Source organism: Bufo gargarizans, chromosome 5, assembly GCF_014858855.1.
Source record: "Bufo gargarizans isolate SCDJY-AF-19 chromosome 5, ASM1485885v1, whole genome shotgun sequence".
Taxonomy (NCBI): Eukaryota; Metazoa; Chordata; class Amphibia; order Anura; family Bufonidae; genus Bufo; species Bufo gargarizans.
The window spans coordinates 282,368,341-282,383,077 of record NC_058084.1 but is presented as its reverse complement, the minus strand read 5'-3'; the positions used below and the strand labels follow the sequence as shown (position 1 = coordinate 282,383,077).

Here is a 14,737-nt window from a genome sequence, read left to right as displayed (position 1 = left end):
GTGTTGTGCAAGATTCTACTATCTTCTTGTTGTATCTTCTAGTTTCTTCCTATTTATACTCCATCTGAGGAGGAGAAGAGGAACCCTGCCCTGTATGCAAACAACGTAAGACATGTCATGGCCAAGTATGTACCACAAAGTTCTTTTATTCTATTTGTTGTATGCGTTACCTGTTCAATTTTTAAGAGTTAATATTACAACGACTATAACGCGGTTGAGTTTACTGGAAACAAATGCGTTTCTCCCCCAAAAAGTTTTTCTTAGAAGAACTGTCAAAACAGAATTCTACTATACGTTCACTGATGGGACTTGAGTAGCCACTGGTGATGATCCACTGTGTCCATATCTAGGAAGGCATCCTAAAAATATATTCCTACCCAGCATTACGTAGAGCTTACCCCTAGTGTATATATATATATATATATATATATATATATATATACTTTTCCTTCTTTGCTATACAAATAGGCATTGCTAGAAGTAAATGGATGCACCCCATATTCTGGATGAAAAGCAACTGGTTTTACCATAGAAAGAAAGTTTGTCAGAAAATGCAATTATTATTATTATTCGTTGAGCCAGTTACCAAGCTGCATAATAAGCTTCCAGTAGACCACAGGAAAATTGTTCTACTAGTGACCGCTTTGAACAATCTCTTTTGTTAGAAGGGTCCCCCCGACAATAAGCTGATTGTGGTTCCACTGCTAGGACCTCTACCAGTCAGCTGTAATCCGTGGAGGAAATTTGACATCAAGTGTTCAATTTCCATTTAGTGCCACCACAGGGGAAAATAAGCATTTCAGACTTCACATTGAAAGCCAAGTGTAAAGCCGAACGAGAGGCCCTCTCTTTAGCCAATTGGCACTCTTGCTAGGACATGAGAGTCCTGAATCTTGTACCCTATCTATTCATTCAGAATACCATTATAGGCTAATTTAAGATAAGTCTTCTAAACCAGTTACATAATTAGTAAAACATTTATTTCAATCAGAGCTATTAATTCTATAGAAATCTATATTGTGGCGTAAAAAAAAAGGAGTAAAATTATGGTGTATGCCATATTTGCACCATAGTTCACGACTTTTAGAGGTTCTCGCCACTTGTGGTGAGAAAAGGGGCAAGGCTTAGTGCAGCCCGCCAGATTTACTGTAACTTACGCCAGACACTGGCATAAGTTATAGATTAAGTCTGTACCAGCTCCGGGTGCATGGAGTGCCAGAGATGCACCTCAGTTATTAAGAGGCATCTTCCCCTTAATAAATTAGGCACACCTTACTCCAGCGCAGGGAGACCAGGACTGGGATATAAGAACTCCAGTCTTAATAAATCTCCTCCGGTGTGTTGCGGTTTGACAGACATTTTTACCTCGTTTACAGTGGTGAACAGGAAGCTTTTAGACTACGGTCCCATGTTTTGGTCACCACTCATCAGCATGATCAATTTTCTGTTGCCCAACTATTGCTGTCCATGGTGCTGAAGTAGACTGGTCTGCCCAGGATAGGGGAGGAGGATTTCATTTATTTAATACTTCACTTGGATTTCCATGTCTGAATACAATTCATAAAGTGGAAATACATTTTTGTTTTGCTAGTCCTATTAGCTAAATTAAAGAGTAAATCGCCAGAAACATCTGTTCCCTGTGTAAGGTCCTGCTTGTTCTATAGCCTGATAATGACAGATGTTGCAGTCTTATGCCTTGTACAAGTATTAGTCGTTTTCTGCAGGTAAATTATGTAAAATATCTTACATATATGTGTTACATGTAAAATATAATGATAAAATATATTGACTTGTTTGTGTAGCTGATTCTTCTTTTATTGCTTTTCCCTCTTTAAGAGCCTTGGGTGTGTCAGTCACAGACTATACATTTGAAGACTGCCAGTTGGCCCTAGCTGAAGGACAGCTCCGTCTCCCATCAGATACATCTCTCCTGGAATTTGCAAGACTTGTTAGAAGTCTGGGGTAGGTTCTTCAGTGTATATTATTTGTCATGCAGGTGTCATTTAATCTACGGTTTGTCGTCCTTTGTGCTGCTTTAGTCATATCCTTGGTGTTATGTTGACTGCATATATTAGTCTGATTAGAAATGGGGCAGAGAGAAAGCACTGTATCAGTATGGGCAGTTGCGTCAGACATACGTTAAAGAGAAGATAAAGTACAGCGTGAGCAATTCTTAACTTGCCCGAACAGATGCTTCTAGTAGTGTAGATGCACTATGATGCGCTACATTAATAGAATGGCGTTATTCTAAGAGTAATGCACACCATTATTTTAACTATATCAAGTGCCAATGCCATGTTCACCCTTTTTAGCTTCTTCTGGTCTCCTCACCTTGTGCAGGCGGGCAGCAGCTTGTCTCATCAGACAACCAACATCTGTTTCTCCCTGGAGCGCATTGCATCAGCTCTTAATAACCTTGCCAGTTGTCAATGCTTTGTTTTCCTATATTCCTCCCCTGCATAGAAAATAGTCTGTCACACAAAGCCCCAGCAATTTCACTAATAAATATCACATAGTATTTAAGGCCCCAATTCCTTATCCACTGTCTAAAGAAATATATAGCTATATAGTTCTATGAATTTAGAAGAAGGGATGAATAGAAGGTTTCAGGGCTGCTTTACGATCAGATCACTACACTGGCACTGAGAAAAGCCCATATTCATTGCACAGTAATCATTTTCAGGGGATAAAAGGGGTTGTACCAAGCTTTTAAGTTATCTCCTATCCACAGAATAGGGGAAAACCATCTGACCCCTGGGACCCCCACCGATCACAAGAACTGGGGTTCCATTTCCCGTTTGGAGCAGCAAGTTTTGCATGCACACTGCCGCTCCATATATTTTGTATCGGAGTACTGCAGATAGCGAGTACAGCACTCTATCTCCAGTGCTTCCATAGAGAATGAATGGGTCAGTGTGTGCATGCATGACCTTCCACTCCATCAGAACAGGGCATTGGGACCCCTGTTTTCGTGATCTGAGGGAGGCCCAATGGTCAGACTCCAGCGATTAGCTAGCTTTCCCCTAACCTGTGTATATGGGATAACTAGGGATGAGCGAATCGACTTCGGATGAAACATCCAAAGTGAATTCGCATAAAACTTTGTTCCAATACAGTATGGAGCAGGAGCTAGGTACCACTTAGGAACCGAATCAGAGTTCGGGAAATGTTTTTTTTACAGTACAAGTTCGCGAAGCATAACTTCGGCGCATTGGAGCCAATACATTTTAATACAATACGGAGCTTCTGCTCTGTACAGTATTGGAACAAAGTTTTATGCGAATTGACGTTGGATGTTTCATCCGAAGTAGATTCGCTCATCCCTAGTCTTAACCTGTGCCCCCCAAAAAAACTCATGTGTCCACAGTCTAACAGTTCCCATACTGTTGCTACGTTCCCAACTTCTTATGGTCCCGGCCAGACTGGAAGTGGCTTGGTCCCATGACCACTGCATTCAGTCACTGACCTCAGCAGTCACTAGCAGTCATAGGATCAAGCTACTTCTAATATGGCAGGGACCCAAAGTGGCCAGGGAAAGGACAGTGCAGTGGATTGAAGACAGGTGCTTTTTTTTTTTTCTATTGGGCACAGGGTAGGACTTTTGGGTTTATCGACTTTTAGGCTGGACATCCCCTTTAATAGAATAGTGCTCTATCTAATTTGAAAAGCCCTATTCATTGGACAGTAATACTTTAACAGCTTTAATAGAGTTGTTTTCCTTTTTTATATTTTTTTACTAATTGCATTTGTCTTTTTTTACAGCTTAAAACCAGAGAAGCTTGAAAAGGAATTGAAACAGTTCTCTGAAAGTGCTAAAAAAAGAAATGGGGAAAAAATAAACTTAAATGAATTTGCAGACTACTTATCTGTTCCAGTAACAGAGAAATTAGAGGACCTTTTTGCCTTATTTGATGAGGTTTGATTTCTGTTTCCATTATATATTTTATAATGATGTGTAATGTAAGACTCGCTGCAGTAACTGTGCTGTATGTAAATCAGGTTGCCTTTTAGCTTAATTTCCTGTATTTGTGACAACAGTTTCCTTGTAAGCGTCATATGCTGAATGGTCACAAGACGTTTTATCTGCTTAGAGTGCATTGCCGATCTATGGTGATTTACATAAATGTATTGGACCCTTACCGTTCATGCACTTGGAAGTATTAGAACAGAGCACAAGGGATAAAAACATGTAAAAAACTGAGGTGGAGAGTATCTGCAAGATACTTGATGAGTAAAGTAAGAGGGGGGTTTGATGGGAATATAGGGAGAGATTTATCCAAAGTGGCTCAAGGGAAAAATTGAGTAGCACTGGGTAAATACTCCACTCTTTTAGGGCCACACATGTTTATGTGGGACAAGTTATTTTATTAAAGGGAGTCTGTCAGCAGTTTAACTGTGCAAAACTACTGACAAGCCTAATTAGGGGCTGGGGAGTGCAGGACAAACATACCTTTTAAAGATTCTGAGTAGTATGAATATGAACATTTTTTCCTCTGGGCACTGGAGACAGTGCTTCACTGTGTAGTGCCCTCCGCATTCAGCTGCTTCACTGCCTCTCACCTTTGCTCTGAGTGACAGCTGTAGGATCCAACCAGGAAACCACTACTGTCACACCAGTTTCACTCAGAGCCATGAGGAGGTGCTGTGAAGCACCTCAATGCAGGCAGCACCTCACAGTGAAGCATCACTTTCTTGCACTTGCAGGAGCAGAGCCTGGCAGAATGAAGATTCATATTCACACTACTCCTGATAAAAGTTGTTTGTCCTGCTCTCCCCAGCTTCTCTATAGCAGTGTTGCTTCATCAAACCTGATGACAGACTGTTTATGGACATTAGAATGTATTTGAGGGTTGAGGTATTTGGCATTTCAGTAAACTTTAGAGACATGATGGACCACGTTCTTAGAGTAGCTTTAGTTACTTCCATGGTAAATTACTAGCTTATGCTTGTATATGGCACATATAAACAGTATTTTATAGACCATTATAAACAGACTTTTGAGTAACTATATACATTTCTTATAATGGTACTATTGTAAAGGGTAATTTGGGATTTTTTTGTTATAGTTGCCCCCATTTGTAAACTACATGGAAGATAGAATCATGTCCATTTTTTATTTGCCCCTTTAGCATGTGGTACCTAATGAATAAATCATACTCATCTGCTCTCCACCACCCCCAAGCGCCATGTGACCCAGCCGTGACCTGATGCTTAGGGACACGTCACTGCTGAGGTCAGTCATACAGTAGTGCACATGACCCTGTCCAGGCCCCGACCTAAAATAGGCCAGCCATGGATCAGAAGATCACAGAACAGAGCCAGGGCACCCGGACAGAGCAGCATGGAGCAGGTGAGTATGACTTATTAGGTACCACACGTGATCTGGGCTATTTAAAAATGTCATAATCCCCTGAAAACCTCTTCACCACAATGATGAACTATACTGTAATATGTAAGTAGTACTGCAGATAGGGAGGCCTGATTGCTACTTTTTATTTTCCTACTTCCCCCTGTTCCTCCTCTGTCGGCATTTAAAGCTGTGCTGCAATACATTGTTTGAGAGAGAGTCCTCTCCGTTATTTTAGCTCAGCACAGCAGTCTGGACTGTCTGTATAAACTGCAGCTTTGAGCGCTGACAGCTGGGGAAAAAGGGGCAGTAGGAAAATAAATACATTTATATATTTAATAATTATATTTATCATGTTACCATTTCAGAACGAAGAGGGTGTCATTGACCTACGGGAGTATGTAATTGCATTGTCGGTTGTGTGTAGACCTTCCAAGACGTTAGAAACCATTCAGCTGGCTTTTGAGGCAAGTAGCAATTTCTCAGCTCTTTTCATGATGAACTGTCTTTGGTGCATTGAACTTTTATGCTATTATCATTATCTCGTAAGGCTTTTATCATTTCCCAAATATGGGACCATAATGGTTTATGGCAAGTTGCCACATTCCATGCCAATAGTTATGGTTATAACTTTGACACAACCTTGTTCTAAGTTCGGCTTTTTTAGGTCAACATGTAGATTGAAGAGCTTTTACGTATTGAATATTTTTATTTAAATATTCTTGTTTTTAGACTTTTTTGCATATTTATTAAACATTTAGTGACTGTCCATTCATGTGAGATAAACATTGGCAATTAGAAGTAATGGCTTAATTTTCATGGAGGTTTTTGCTTGATCATTAATGAAGAAAAATAACTGCAACAGCCGCACTGAAAAAAATGATCTCTATGGCAATGTTTCTGTTCACTGACAGGTAATCTGTATATTGTTTTTATTATTTTTTTTATTAAACTTTATTCTTTTATTACTTAAAACATACAATCTTTGATCACATCACTCACATAGTGTAACATATTCTGTATTAAAGCTATAACAAACTTTGTTAATTATCACCCAACCACCCGCCCACCACCCTTGGGATAGAGAGGGGAGGGGAGAGAGAGGAGCAAAAAGAAAAAATAAATAAATAAAAATACAAAAAAAAATTACCTTCCACCTACTATGGCCATTTATTCCAAATCTCTTCAAATCCCGCTGGATTTTTAGTATAGCACTCCGGAACCCGTTGGATTTTAATAAGATTAACTATTGCTTCATACCACTGCTCCACTGTGGGCGGATCTGCTTTTATCCATTTCTTAAGTATAAGGAGTCTAGCATGAAATAGTATTTTACCCAAAACCATTCGTGCTTCCTTCTTTAATTTCAGATGTTCAGTTGCTCCTAGTATTCAAACTACTGGATCTTCAATCACCTGAACATCCAGAAATACTGATATTATCTCTGCTATCTCCTTCCAATATCTGAAAAGTCTGGGGCACCTCCAAAAACAGTGAATTAAATCTGCATCCCCTTCCCTACATTTTGGGCAATTGTCCAATATTCTAACCCCCATTTTCTTTAACATCTTAGGGGATCGATGTAATCTATGTATTATAAAAAAAACTGTGATATTTTATGCGAACCCCTATCCGAAACCATTGAATAACTTCTAAGGGCATCTTTCCATTTTTCTTCGGAAAAAAAAGGCTGGAGCTCCTTTCCCCATCTTTTTTTTTGCTGATATTGTAATCCGTTCTTTCTTTCCTTCCATCAATATCCATCAATATCCTTCCATCAATATCCCATATTTGTTAAACCGCTTTTTTCTCCTCCATCCATGAATTTATATATTCAATCTGATTGTTCCTTTCTATATTCATCTAATTTTGCCCCTGACCTCAAGGCGTTCCTAAACTGGTAATATTTATAAATGTCCTTTTGGGGGATCCCGAACTCCCTAACAAGTGTATTAAAATCCTTCAGTTTATCATCTTCAAATACTTGAGATAAATATTTTATCCCCTTTTTTTCCCAGTCAATATAACTCTTGATCGTTTGAAGCTCCCTCAAATTAAAATTATTCCAAATAGGTGTGTATTGAAGAAAGCCTTTTATCCCAAGTAATTTTTTAATCTGTCCCCATATGTAATCCATTCCATTCAAAATTCTATTTTCTGTATTATTTTTATCAAGTGTACCCGATTTCATTATCTCTAAGTGATTGTGTTCCCCTCTCCAACCCATTTGTGTTACATCCTGTCTTCCCACTAAACTATTCAAACTTCCTCCTATCTGACTATATTGTGTTATCAAATAATACATAAACCAATTGGGAACCGCCAAACCACCTTCTCTCACTGGTAGCTGAAGCACTTCTTCTTTTTTTATCCTGGGACTAGAGCCCTTCCATATAAATTCCCCCATTAGGCGATCAAATAATTTAAATATCTTCTGCGGGAGTCTTATTGGGGCATTTTGTAACACATAGAGTACTTTTGTTAAAAAAAATTTTTTTATTAGATTTACCCGACCTTGAATAGAGAGTGGTAGTCTTTTCCAAATATGTATTTTAGTTCTAAGTTCTTTTATTACCGGGAGTACATTACATTTTTCATAATCTTCTATATTGCCGGATATTTGTATACCTAAATATTTAAAACTCTCGTGTTTCTCAAGTACTTGAACCCTTGAATCCCTCCCTAACTGCCCATCACCCAATACCATCATATGGGATTTCGCCCAATTAATATTTAATCCCGAAAAAGTGCCAAACCTATCTATTTTATCTAATATTCTACTAAACTGATCTCCTGTGTTATGCATAAATAACAAAATATCATCGGCATACATTAATATTTTTTCATCTCCTTCCGCATAGTGAAAACCTTTTATCTCCCCATCATCTCTTATTATACTTGCGAGAGGCTCAATTGCTATGGCGAATAATAGTGGAGAGAGAGGGCATCCCTGCCTGGTGCCCCGGTGAAGGGCAAAAGGCAGGGACAAGCTCCCATCCACCATCACCCTAGCTCTTGGATTAAAATATATGAGCTGAATCAATTTTATAAACCCCTCGCCAATACCAATCCTTTTTAAGACTGCCCATAGGTACTCCCATTCAATACAATCGAATGCCTTTTGAGCATCCAATTAAAGTATTGCTTTATCACCTGGTTCTGTTCTATTAGCCTCAATATTAGGGTACACCCTTCTTATATTTGAATATATTGTTCTACCCGGTATAAAACCGGTCTGATCTTCATGGATTATACCTTTAATCACTTTGGAGAGCCTCCCTGCCAAAACCTTTGCCAGGATTTTGACATCCGTATTCAACAAAGATATTGGTCTATAAGATCCGGGATCTAGTTGTTCTTTACCCTTTTTGGGATCAAGGTAATAATTGCCTCTTTCATGGAATCTGGTAGATCCCTTATCCTTTGTGCCTCCTTCAGTGTTCTTACTAATTCAGGTATTAAAACCCGGTAAAAGGCCTTATATATTTCAAAGGGGAGACCGTCACACCCTGGCGTTTTTTCGAGTCTTACTTTACCCAGAACTTCATTGATTTCGGCTATTGATATTTCTCTATCCAAATATTCCTTTTGGGACTGGGATATCTTCCTCCAGGCAACCTGGTCTAAATATGAATCCAACTCTGACCTTGAATATCGTACCCTAGTTTCATAGAGATCCTTAAAATACTCCCTAAAAACATTTTTAACTCCTTCCGGTGAGGTGATTATTTTATCCTTATTATCTTTTATTGCCCCCATCCAAGATTTACCTCTTTGATTTTTTACAATACCTGCCAAAATTCTCCCCGCTTTTTCTCCCTCTGAAGCCAGTCTAAACCCTTGGAAGAACAATTCTTTCCTACTTTTCTCAAGCTGATGTATTTTTAGTTTTTCCTGTTCTTCATCCCATTCCTTCCTATTTTGTTCGGTAGGATTGATCATATATGCCCTACTTAGTTCTTGTAGTTTCTTTTCCAATAAATTACCCTTTTCCTTATTACATTTTTTCCAGTAATTTACCTTTTTAAACAAAATTCCTCTCAAAACTGCCTTAGCTGTATCCCAGACTATCAATCTACTGGCCGAACAATTATTCTCCTGAAAAAAAAAACTGTTATTTCCTCAATTATATTGTCTAAATCTACAATAAATGACAACCAATGGGCATTAAACTTGAACAATGGAACCTTGTTCTTCCTAGTCAGATCTATTTCAGTTACCAATGCACTGTGATCCGATAGGACCATGGGCATATACTTTATCTTAATCCTATTTAAAAGCATTACATTTTTATTCCCCAACACCATATCTATCCTTGACCATGATTGATAGGTTTTTGAATAACAGGAGTACATAATTTCCTCCGGGTTCTGATAGCGCCACACATCTATCCAGTTAAATTCCAAGGCCAATTTAACCAAATCCACATTTTGTATCCTTCCCCCTCTGCTAGAAAACCTATCCCTGAGTGGATCCATTACAGCGTTATAGTCTCCTATCGCTACCATTATACGATCTTGTCTGTTCACCATACATCTATGTAATTCATACAGAACCTCTTACTTATATGGTGGTGGAATGTATATATTTGCGATTACTACTTTGACCCCTTCTATATTACACTGCAAAAAGAGGTATCTACCACAGTCGTCCGCCTCGTGTGTAACACACTCGAATCTAATCCCACTATGTACCAAAATTGAGACCCCTCTGGAATAGGTAGTATATACCGAGTGATATCCTGCAACTATCCATCTCTTATCTAACCACCTTAAAGATTCTTTGTCCAAGTGTGTTTCTTGGAGGCACACGATGGCTGGCAAAAACCTCTTCATCCACTCAAGGATAGCGTGTCTCTTTACTCTATCTCTTAGGCCTCTCACATTCAATGAAAGGATCCTAACCATCTAGCAGAGAGGGAGGCAAAAGGAAAAAAAAAATCTGTATAATGTTAAATGCCATGGGGGATCCACATCTGTAAAGCTTTACCATGTTCGGTGACACGTGTTTTCCTCCCATAGATGTACCAGTCAGAAAATGACAAAACTATTGTAGAAGATGAGCTGGCTGTGATTTTGAAGACTGCACTGGGAGTCTCGGAACTGAATGTAACAGATCTTTTTATAGCAATAGATGAGGAGGAGAAGAGTAAAATCACATATGGTAAGTCTTTGATTTTTTTGACAATTTTTGGGGCAGATTTAGACAGTGTAAACCTAGACGGGCAGTCTAATGATGTGCCACGTTTACACAGTGGCTATTGTTAGATGATAAATTTGATGCATGGCTTGATAAATTTTTTTCTAACTTTATACCACCTATTGGTTGGTTTACAGAATTTTCTGCTAAAAATTGTGGCTCAAAATCTTGCATTTCAGGACGCATCCATTTCCCCTCTAAGCCACAATCCATTTACTGCTAAGCCACTCCTCTCAGTAAGCTAAGTACTTTGGATTTTGTAAAACTAGAAAAAAATGGTGCATTTTACAATAAGAGCTACGTGCCATCATATTGTAAATGTGGTTAAAACTACTTCATTATCTTAACCCTTTCCCACCCAGCACTTTGCTATTATATCGCTGCGAGTAGCAAGTTAATGCTCAGTACTGTGATGGAGTTCAAGTTCCCGAAGGAAACAAAAAAAAATTAAGAAACAGTTGAATAAAGATTTTAAAAATATAAAAAAAAATTTAAAATAAAGAAAAACCTTCCCAATTCTCATGTATAAAAAAAATATCCCAAAATGTCAGAAATATTTATCGTGGTGAACACTACAGTGGCTGAATTTTGTTTTTTGACCACTTTGCCTCACAAAAACAAAAAAAAATAATAAAAGAAATTATCAAAAGGTTGTATATATCCGAAAATGTTATCAATAAAAACTACAGCCAAAAAAGGACCAAACAGCTCCATCAAAAAAGTTGTGTCCGAACAAGGTGACACAAAGCAATTTGACACCATAAAAACTAAACTCTAAAAACTGTGTCAGAATTAGTGTTTTTTCACTTTGCCGCCCCAAAAATAAAACATTAAACAATACATTAGGTGTGCCCAAAAATGGCCCTAAAGAGGGATTGAAGAGGAAATGGTGCTGTAAATAAAGGCAACTGATCCCACAAAAAAAAGCCCTCATTTGGCTATGCTGACTGAAAAATAAAAAGTTGTGGCTTTTGAAAAGTAGAACTTAAAAATGAAAACATTGAGGGAGATTTATCATACTGGTGTAAAATAGAACTCGCTTAGTTGCCCATAGCAACCAGATTCTACCTTTCCTTTTCCAATGGAGCTGTGAAAAATGAAAGGTGGTATCTGATTGGTTGCTATGGGCAACTAAGCCATTTCTACTTTACACCAGTTTGATAAATCTCCCCCTGTGTCCTGAAGTCTAAAATAGGCAACATCCTTAAAGGGGTTGTCTCATCTCATACATTGGTGGCATATCACTAGGAGATGCCACCCATTCAGATAGGTGTGGATCCCGCCTCTAGGACTCGCTCTTGACTCCAGAACGGGCCCTCCAAAGTGAGGCACCATCCATTCACTTCTGTGTGGCTTAAAAAAAAAATAGCAAAGCATACTCGCTCGTCTATTATCGGAACTCCCATAGAAGTGAATGGAGAGCACTTGCACATGCTCGGTGAGCACTCATTCACTTTCGGGGGCCCATTCTTGATACAGGAATGGGTCCCAGAGGTGATTTGTGCACCTATCTGACATCAGTAGCGTATCGCAACTATATAACACCAGTGTTTGAGATGATACAATCCTTTTAAGGGGTTATAGTTATCACAGACTATTCTCAATTCCCTATCAGTATGTCTTTGGAGTGTGGGAGGAAACTGGAGTACCCAGAGGATACCCACACAGACATAGGCTGAAGATACAAACTCTACGCAGATGTTGTCCTTCGTCAGATTTGAACCTAGCAGCTCAGCACTAATCACAGAGCCACCGTGTTGCCCCATATCTTTTGAGTGTATCATTTATTTAGTACATCCATAGCATAAACTAAAATCTCACACCTCCCATTTTGTCTAAGCGATGTGACTGCACTGTTGTCCACTAGGGGGCATAATGTAACCACTTTTTTATTCAGTTCTATTCAAAGCTGTAAAAATGTGAAAGTAGACTTTGTCTGGTATTATCATTGTAGGTAACTGGGCAGGTTTTGCTATCATTAGAACCTTGTAGCTTACAACACTCAGCATTTTCAAGTGGGAAGAAAGGTACAAGAAACATGTACAGATCCACCAGAAAAAAATAAAAAGTGAAACTGTTTTTAATATCCTACTTCCATGCTAAGATACAATCGCTGATTATTACAGGCCCAAAGCCTGAGGCTGCACCGCTGAAAGATGTTTTTCCTTCGGAGCTCTCAGGTGCAGTTTTGTCATCAAGACCTTGTGTTGATCCAAATCACCAGAAACATTTATCTACATCCTACGTGGCCAGAAGTTTGGCAGTTGTGTGGAATATATGTGTGAACACGCCTGTCCATGGTGATTTGTTTCAGACAACATCCTCATGACAATTTGGCCTCAGAACAAAAACGTTCCACTCCCGTACAATGAAGGCTGAAAGTTTCTGTATTCATGTAGATTAACAGCATTCTCCTGTTTTTCTTTACAGTGGACTTTGACAGGTTTGCTGCTTTGAATCCACAATTTGCTGAAATGTTTCTTTATCCAGATATGATGGACTCTGAAGCTTGTGTAGACAGCTCTTCTGTTACTGCCCCTAATGGTTTCTGTACTGATTTCACACCTGAAGATATGGAAGAATACCACAATGAAAAAAAGAAGCTGAACTAAAACTGGAACTTCATCTCCCTCTCCTGGTGAGGGGCATATATGTATTGTACCTCTCAACATAGTTAAACCCAGCTATATTTTTGTTTTTATCTTTGACACTTTTCATTTTTTGTTGTTTTTGGTTATTTGGTTTGTGTTCTTAAGTACAATCAGAAATATTTGAAAAGCAAGGATGGATTTTGATCTGAATAACTTCATGGGGGAAGGGGGGGGTGTTATGTGTGTAAACTATAAACTGGATAGGAGACAATGATGGTGTTGCACATGGTAACCAAACACTGAACCTCAGTGAAGTATATTCTAATTTTCACACCTACCCCACAGTGTGTGCTGTGATATAAGCAACAGATGCCAGAAAGCCTTAAAAAAGTTCCTTTCTTATAACAGAATTAAAGGGGTTGACCGACCCCAAAAGCAATTTAGCTATGGCCCTAAAAATGTGTAAATAAAAATGGCTATAGTGGTGCATGTGGACACAGATGGGTGTCGGACTTCCAGCCATCGGAGACTGGAAGGAGCGAGGACAGGAGCCTTGGCGTTGGAATGGAGAGGCGGTAAATATTTAAGTGGCTTTCTTATTTCATTTACACAATTTCAGATCCATAACTAAAATTGCCGGACAACCTCTTTAAGGGTCTATTACACGGGCTGATGATTGGGAATGAATGCTTGTAGGAATGTTCATTCAGCCAAACATACAAGCTGATTGGACCTTTTATGTGTGGATGAAAACACTCGCTGGTCGACAGCACATTTCCCCCTGTAAGGAGGGGAAGTGATAGCGACATTAATTAAAGGGCATCTGTCAGCAGATTTGTACCTATGAAAACCTATGAAACTAGCTGACCTTTTACATGTGCGCTTGGCAGCTGAAGACATCTGTATTGGTCCTATGTTCATGTGTACCTACATTACTGAGAAAAATAATGCTTTAATATATGCAAATGAACCTCTAGGAGTAAAGGGGGCATTGCCTTTACACCTAGAGACCACTCTCTGTGCAACTGCCACGCCCTATCCACTTTGATTGACAGGGCCAGACAATGAAAATGTCATCACGCCTGGCCATGTCAATCAAAGTGGAGAGGTTGTGACAGTTGCAGAGAGAGCAAAGCTTCTAGGTGTAACAACAACGCCCCCGTTGCTCCTAGAGGCTCATTTGCATATATTAAAACTTCACTTTTCTCAGCAATGTGGGCACATATGAACATGAGACCAACAGAGATGCCTTCAGCTGCCGAGCACACATGTAGCAGGTCAGCCAGTTTGATAGGCTCAAGTCTGCTGGCAGATGCCCTTTAAAGGTGAGCAGGGGAAAGAAGATCGTAGTAACGATCATTCATCCTCTATACAGTTTTTATAAGCCTGTGTAATGAGTGTTTAAACCAGCTCTGATCGAATCATCGTTTGGCACATGCTATGGCCATGTAAAGGGACCCTTATAGGCTTGCAGTGTATTATAACCAAATTGATGTTCTGTCCATGTAATAAAAACTGCAAACTATGGCCTGAAGATGCAATTAAATGCCCCAAAGACACTGATATTTTCAGTACATCAATATGGGTTTTTCATTCGTGT

At 39.1% G+C, this 14,737-nt stretch overlaps 1 protein-coding gene across 3 annotated transcripts in view; it reads left to right on the top strand.

The window, feature by feature from the left end:
• Nucleotides 1-14,045, top strand: part of LPCAT1 (lysophosphatidylcholine acyltransferase 1) — a 125,854-nt gene extending 111,809 nt beyond the window's left edge. For all 3 annotated transcript variants that reach the window (XM_044293446.1, XM_044293447.1, XM_044293445.1), the window contains 6 exons: nucleotides 43-125; nucleotides 1,837-1,962; nucleotides 3,763-3,916; nucleotides 5,716-5,814; nucleotides 10,369-10,510; nucleotides 12,977-14,045. In XM_044293446.1, coding sequence (XP_044149381.1) covers nucleotides 43-125; nucleotides 1,837-1,962; nucleotides 3,763-3,916; nucleotides 5,716-5,814; nucleotides 10,369-10,510; nucleotides 12,977-13,158 — 786 coding nt within the window. In that variant the 3' untranslated portion in view covers nucleotides 13,159-14,045. The remainder of the gene's footprint in view (nucleotides 1-42; nucleotides 126-1,836; nucleotides 1,963-3,762; nucleotides 3,917-5,715; nucleotides 5,815-10,368; nucleotides 10,511-12,976) is intronic.
• The last annotated feature ends 692 nt before the right edge of the window (nucleotides 14,046-14,737 follow it).